A 7021-nucleotide genomic window follows, 5' to 3' on the forward strand; every position below is an offset into this window, starting at 1 on the left:
GACAGGTATGTTCATTTATTTTATTTCAAATTATATCAATAATAATACAACATATGTAGTTTGAAAGTTCAGACTTATTATTATTGTATTATTAACATATTCTAGCATTACGGAATAACGAGAAACGAAGGATACAAGTTCAAAGTTTTTACCCAAACCACATGTTCCAGTCAGATTAAGAGAAATAGAAAAAGCAAAGTTAAGAAGAAAGACCCAATTAAAAAAAAACTTAATTACATTTAATAAGAACAATAAATTATTTTAATTTTAAATTCTAAGTTTATTTTAAAAGTAAAATATCACAGATCCTCAGTAGTTTTCTGTGGTGCGTACATAATTGACACCAGAGGGCATAGACACCTTATCGAACCCCTTTGGGAAAAGTTTGTTAGCGTCTTCATCGGTAACTGTTGGTAGAATCATAACCTTTGTTCCAGGCTTCAAAGAAAAAATAAAAAAACATAAATTATTTTAAAGTTTTAAACAAATTTAAGTAACAGGAAACTTACAGTCCAATTAGCGGGTGTTGCAACAACCTTTAATCTGTCTGTCAATTGTAATGAGTCAATGCATCGAAGAATTTCACTACAAAAATACATAAATTTGTATTTTTAATTTGAAAAATTATTGTATGAATTTAACTTAACTTACTCTACATTACGACCAGTTGACATTGGGTAAAACATCGACAAACGCAATTTCTTGTCGGGACTAATGATGAACAGGGCACGAATGGTCTTTCCAATTTCAGGATCTTTCTTTTGTTCTTCATCGAGCAGACCAAATGAAACGGCCAAGTCACGGTTTGGATCGGCAATGATTGGGTATGGGAAGTCCCCGGGAATGTCCAAGCAGTACGATTTAATGTCATTGACCCAGTCAACATGGGAAGCCAACTGATCCACGGAATGAGCTAGAAGCTTGGTATTACGCTTGGCAAACTCATGCTGATGGACAGCCATGCGACCAAGTTCTGTTGTGCACACGGGAGTAAAGTCAGCAGGGTGAGAGAAGAAGACACACCATCTGCAATAAAAATTTAAAAAATAATTTATATTAATGGTATCCAAATTAATTAATAATATTGCATAGTTATGTAGATTTTTTTAAGTTTATTTTGATATGAAAACGTCACACTTACGATTCACCCAACCAATCGTAGAATTGAATTGGCCCCTTTGTAGAATCGACCTTAAAATTTGGTACCGTTGCTCCTAGACGCATTTTATTTAATAAATTAAATCACAACAATTGATGTTTAATTACGTTAAGAAAATTTTTGAAGTACTCTCGGTAGCTCAAGTTTACTGATTATGAAGAAAGTTAAAAGACCAATCGCCTTTTATAACGGTTCATTCCTATTTTTTTCTACATGGAATTAGTCAGATAACATAAAAATTTCACCAACTAAAAATTTTTTACTAATAACAATAAGATACAAGTACAAAATCATTGTGTTTATAAGTGTTATCACTAAACTAACTTCTCATTCATATCTTTGTTTTACTGTTTTGGGATAACATTAGGAAATAAATTAAAATGACATAAACATCCGGAACTTTATTTTATTCTGATTAAAAATCAATTCAAAATTATTATTGTTATTGATTGTTCGAGTGGAATAAGAATCTTTAATCATTTTTTAACGAAGAAAATAGTCAAGTAACATTGAGAAGATTTAATAAGAATGGGAAGAAAATTTAAGTTCAGAGTTTAATAATTAATTTTTATTTTTTTATTACAAAACTTTTTAAATGAGAGGTTTCATTTTACATATTACGCTATATAGGCAGCTCTAGCTTTTGAAGCAGTGAAATTTTGACAAGAAAAAACCATAACATTTCCTAAAGTTGAAGAATAAATGCTTCAAAAACTGATGAATTTAAAATTCACTATAATAATATTAACCATTTTGCAGTCAAACAACTTGGGGCAGTCATGAAGTATCTTTCCGGATGGCAATAGTGGAAAAGGTGGAAAAACTTGAGCTATTAGGTAAAGTTATTTAAAAACGGCGCGGCGCACTACAGCGCTAATTGGATCTCAGGCTAGGTTGCCTTGAGATCGCTATTTCTACCTAGGTAAAGTTATTTATCTTAAGATTTATATAGATAAGAATAAGACATTCTACAAAAGTACTTTAAAAGATCAGTTAACACAACAATTCAAGCCATCAAAAAAACAACTTCAGTGACGAGTGCTATTATAACCTCAGAGACACTGCACCAAGTGCATCAAGATGGACTTTTACATTTTTCAAAAATATACTGTTGAAAGTTTAAAGAGTTCAAAGACTCTGACCCAGGCAACTAAGCAATTTTCAATCTTTGTCTTTTCAACCATTTAACTTTTTAAACTTTCAATTATTCGATTGTTCAATTTTTCAAACTTTCAACGATTCGAACTTTTAAACCTTCGCCTTTACAATCATTCATCTATTCAAGTATTCCAACTTTAAACAGTCGAACTTCTTAAACTGTTAACCATTTTACTTTTCAGCAATTTTCAGCGAAAGCCTAGCACAAAACCTATACCTTTCAGAAAAAAATCGTAAATATGTTGTAATTTTATTTACATTATTAACTTCCCATAGGAAGTTATTGTAATGGGTCCGATTTGTCAAATTGAAAATTTTGACATTTCTCGACGTTTCAAGGTCCCTAGAGTCGAAATAAAAGATTTTTAGAAAGATGTCTGTGCGTGCGTGTTCGTATGTACGTACCTAAGTTTTTTTCGTTGTCCAAAGCTCAAGAACCAGAAGAGATATCGACTTCAAATACATTTTTTATGTAGATAAAAAGGCATAAAGATGCAGAAAGGGGTTTTCAAGAAAATCTGCTAAAATTTTGAGAAAAATCGAAGTGATAGTTTTTTTTATAAAAATAAAAACCTTGAAAAACATTATTCAAAGTTAGTGAAAATTGAATTTCGACTCAAATATTTTTTCAAAAATGTAAGATTATGACTTCCAACTAATTTAAACTTATAAGAAATATTGTTTTGAACATTCAATAAAATTTTGACAAGAATCGAATTGATAGTTTTTTTTTTTTTTTAATTTAGATTATGGTTTCCAACTAATTTTAACTTATAAGAAATGCTGTTTTTAACATTCAGAAAAATGTTGAGAAAAATCGAATTGACAGTTTTCTTATAAAAAATAAAAACCTTAATAAGAAAATTAGAAAAAAGTAAAAATTTACTTTCGACTACAATAGCTTTTCAAAAATTAAAAATATTGTCTTCAATTTTTTTTTTATTTCACACAAAAAATTTGTTTTTGATATTAAGCTGTTTTTTTTTATAAAATTCCAACAGTCCGTTTTTTCATAAAAAATTAAAATCTACAAGAAATAGTACACAAATTTGGTAAATATCGATGTTCGGTTCCTGATATCTCTCAAGTTAATTTCATTCATCCTATTTTTTTTAAATTTAAGAAATTCTACTAAAGTTGGTATAAATTTGTTTTCAACTCAAAATCTATTTAGCAAAACTAGATTTTCAATCTAACCAATTTCTTTGTATGAAAAATTTTGTTGTTAATTTAAATTTTTTTTAAGAATAATTCAACTAACAACTTTTTTAAACCAACCCTACAAACTTTTAAGCAGGAAAGATCGACAGACAGAATGGGAAGTTATCAGATATCCCAGTCTCTTTTTTGAAATGAGATACACAGCCTTTATATATTTTAGAAAGAATTTTAATAATTAAGTGTATTTATTTGTTTTTTTTTTCATTTTCTCATTTTATTCTAAATTTGTTACCAATTCATATTAACAAGGTTATGGATGTGGCGTCATTTTAACTCGACTCATTTGATATGCATTTTTAAATCCAAGTTTTCGGTAAAGATTTTGAGAGGCAGCATTATGTGGAAGAACAGCAACATAAGGCACTAGGTCACATTCGATAACACGTTTGGTGAGAGCTTTCGCGATTTGAATACCATATCTAAAGGAAAAAATAATAAACATTGTATTTGACTCAAACTTTTATTTTCGAACCCTTTGCGTCGATACTTTGGAAGTGTTTGCATTGAAAACATAGCTCCGTAATATGAACAAAGCATCCAAGAAGCCAGTTCATTTGATCTCTTATTGAAAATTCCTATTGCTGGTAGTTTTTGTACTAATACTTCAAATAGCTCAACACTTTCTATTTGCTTTGCAGGATAATGTTCATGGATAAGTTTAACATCTTCCACTTTTAACGGACGTATTTCAGCTTCTTCGTTTGAGAATCTATGAAAAATTAAATATTATAGAAGTGGATATAAAACTTTGTAGTTAACAAAAAATACAATATACTTACTTTTCAATTTGCAAATTAACATTTAAATCATTTAAAATAAGAATATCAAATAGTACTTCCTCCATTGTACCGACATTTTTGTAAAAATCATTAAGCCGATTAACAATGGTCGTTTGTGTAAAATGTAGGTACATTGGCTTTTTCCAGTTTATTAAGATGTCCTCACTTGCCACAAGATCTACACATTCCAAATGACTATGTGGGCAAAATATTGAAAAACTTTGGCAAATATTATTGTCAGGCTGAAAAAAATAGGAACAAAATGTACAAAGCCTTTTTTAAAAGTTAATATTCTACCGAAAGTGTACATCCTGGAAACTGAATAAGAACTGGTTTTTCGGGCCATTCTTTGGAAACATAGAAGTGAAAATCCCAAATTGGATTGTTAATATACGTTTTAATTGTTTGATGAAGCTTGAAATAAACACAAATTTAATTTTAATTCGTAAATAATGTTAAATCAGTTTAGGTTTAAAAAAAAATTCTTTTAAAGGTTTTTACCTAATTCTTTTAATTAATAAAGGTTTTCTTCAAGAAAAGTATCATTAATGTGTTGTAAGTATCGGTGTTGTTTTTTAATATTTTTTGTTTGTTTTTAAAGTATAGGGTTCTCCAATTAGGGGATTCATTGCGTATAGGACCTATTTGGGCAGCTATCAGTTTTGTGGCAATTACTAACAGTAGACGCTTCAAGAATTTAAAATTTGTTTCAAAAATGACGCTAGCTACCATTCAGCAATAAAACTGTTGTAATATGACGAAAACTTTATAACAGTTGGCCACACAACTTTTTCTTGGATTAATGTGAATGCTGCACAGTCAATTCAGGACTTTAAATATGGAATTCGTAAAGTTATCATACAACGAATTCGTCAAACAAAAGTTCATGGAAAGGTATGGTGCTGCAACAGTGGCCATTTGGTTCATAAAATGTTCAAATAACGGTGTAAAACAATCATTTTTGTGGTATCAAAATAAGACCTCTTATAAAACCCTTATATATGCAGAACATTATCCTAATAGCAATATAAAAGCAAACTTTTCTTGAATTATTTAAATAAGAACGTCAATAAAATTGGTGTAAGAATTATGAATTTAGAGAATGGTTTTTGTCAAAAGTGTTATTAGTTACTATAATCCAAAGTATATTCTTGATAATTCTATTTTAATAAAATGTATGAATACACACCTTGAGTGATTCTGGCAGATGTCTATGCAAAAACTTTAAAATCTCCGGTAATTCAGATACTTGAACCAAACGAAAATTCCTTCCTTCTTCAATCAAATCCATTTCGTATGTCTATGAAAAATTTTAAAAAAATCTTTGAATGATAAAACAGTTGACAGACAAGTACTATTAATTTCAAATATTGGATGTGAATGTCTGCTGTATTTAAAATAAGAAACCTTTTTCACTTTTATATTAAAAATGTTTTCTGTTGGCTGAGCAAAGTAAGTATTATTATTTATATATTCAATAATGATTATACACAAGGAAGCGTTCTAACAATGCAATTTTTGTTTCCTTATCACAAAAAATTGTTTACGCAATGAAAGTGATAATATGAAATTATGACAGCCGGATTAAAAAATATTTATTATTATGGTATTATTTTAATTGGTGGATTTAAGAAGAAGTAGAAAATAAATACTTTAAATAAATAATAGTTAAATTAAATGTGACAAAAAATAAAAATTAAATTAAACTAATTAAAGTTAAATTTATTCAAACCGCTATTGTCACATGCACCGGATTAAATCTCAACGAAGCAATTAGGAATGTCAAACCTTATAGTACAGTTAATAAAGGTTTTCACCTTAAAAATTCCAATAGTTTGAAACTTGGTACACTTACTAAGGGATGTCTGATGATGACCCAAAAAAAGCCCCCAAGAATTTGACGTGAGCTCTAGCGGCAATTAAGAGAAACATGGTGTTTGTTTCAGTTTTTCACGTTTATCTCGAAAGCTATTCGTCGTATCAAAAAATTAGTATTGCACAAAATTAAAGCTCATTAAATTTTATAAAAAAAGGCTTATAATTTTGTTTGTATCTATTATAGTTTATAAAATAACTCTAGCGGCAGTGAAGAGAAACATACTCGTTTTTTTTCGGTTTTTCGGGTTTATCTTAAAAACTATCTATCGTATCAAAAAATAATCAACAAAATTTGTTTGTACTCGTTTTAGTTTGTACAATAACTCTATAAGCGTTTAAGGAAAACATGTGTTTTTGACACGAAAAGAAAGCTTATTAAATTTCCTGAAAAATATGCTATGCATTTTTCGTGTCTATAACTGTCCACAAAAAATTTTAGTATTCAATTTTGATGTCCCTTCTTAATTCTGAAACTCGTTGGCCCCCTTAATGGCTCATCCTGCATGCCTAGAGAATAAAGGCCCAACTATAATAGGCATAAGGAAACAAAAGCTTATGTCAAAAACCCAACGACAATTGACTTAAGTTTCAGAAATTACTGCACAGCCATAATGCAATTTTGCTCACGAATCTACATGTCAGTTTTTACTTATGCGGCGAGCGACTGGGATCGCTCTTGCTTAAGTGTGTTTAAGTTAACGAAACTGAGAAAAATTGAACGAAACGGTGCTGGACTCCATTATGTTCACTCGTATTGAGATTCTTTGTATTCGCACGTTTACTTATGCGCGCATATGCTAGCATATGCCTATTATAGTTGGGCCTT

At 29.5% G+C, this 7021-nt stretch overlaps 2 protein-coding genes across 3 annotated transcripts; both read right to left on the reverse strand.

Moving 5' to 3' along the window:
• Window positions 1–283: 283 nt before the first annotated feature.
• Window positions 284–1291, reverse strand: LOC129950868 (peroxiredoxin-6-like). Its single transcript, XM_056062792.1, has 4 exons — window positions 1142–1291; window positions 652–1026; window positions 510–585; window positions 284–438 (listed from the first exon to the last, which is right to left on the reverse strand). Exons 1-4 carry the CDS (start codon window positions 1222–1224, stop codon window positions 310–312), a joined length of 663 nt encoding a protein of 220 aa, XP_055918767.1. The 5' UTR covers window positions 1225–1291; the 3' UTR covers window positions 284–309.
• Window positions 1292–3668: 2377 nt separating this feature from the next.
• LOC129951886 (glycine N-acyltransferase-like protein 2) lies at window positions 3669–5700 on the reverse strand. 2 transcript variants are annotated; one of them, XM_056064244.1, is made up of 5 exons: window positions 5507–5700; window positions 4615–4731; window positions 4318–4559; window positions 4011–4247; window positions 3675–3957 (listed from the first exon to the last, which is right to left on the reverse strand). In XM_056064244.1, the coding sequence occupies exons 1-5, from the start codon at window positions 5606–5608 to the stop codon at window positions 3789–3791; spliced, it is 867 nt and encodes a 288-aa protein (XP_055920219.1). In that variant the 5' UTR covers window positions 5609–5700; the 3' UTR covers window positions 3675–3788. The 2 variants fall into 2 exon arrangements, with proteins under 2 accessions (XP_055920220.1, XP_055920219.1); XM_056064245.1 differs by lacking the exon at window positions 4615–4731 and having other exon boundaries at window positions 3669–3957.
• Window positions 5701–7021: the final 1321 nt, after the last annotated feature.

The sequence above is a fragment of the Eupeodes corollae genome, chromosome 3 (genome assembly GCF_945859685.1).
Source record: "Eupeodes corollae chromosome 3, idEupCoro1.1, whole genome shotgun sequence".
Taxonomy (NCBI): Eukaryota; Metazoa; Arthropoda; class Insecta; order Diptera; family Syrphidae; genus Eupeodes; species Eupeodes corollae.

Bases quoted from the DNA above. Each gene is read 5' to 3' on its own strand.
- LOC129951886 (XM_056064244.1), bottom strand. From the start codon at position 5,608: ATGGATTTGATTGAAGAAGGAAGGAATTTTCGTTTGGTTCAAGTATCT. The intron at 4,248-4,317 runs GTAAGTATATTG...AATTTTTCATAG, and splicing joins GTTAATTTGCAAATTGAAAA to ATTCTCAAACGAAGAAGCTG. The intron at 3,958-4,010 runs GTTCGAAAATAA...TTTTTCCTTTAG, and splicing joins CCAAAGTATCGACGCAAAGG to ATATGGTATTCAAATCGCGA.
- LOC129950868 (XM_056062792.1), bottom strand. From the start codon at position 1,224: ATGCGTCTAGGAGCAACGGTACCAAATTTTAAGGTCGATTCTACAAAG. The intron at 1,027-1,141 runs GTAAGTGTGACG...TTTTTATTGCAG, and splicing joins TACGATTGGTTGGGTGAATC to ATGGTGTGTCTTCTTCTCTC. The intron at 586-651 runs GTAAGTTAAGTT...GTATTTTTGTAG, and splicing joins TCAACTGGTCGTAATGTAGA to TGAAATTCTTCGATGCATTG.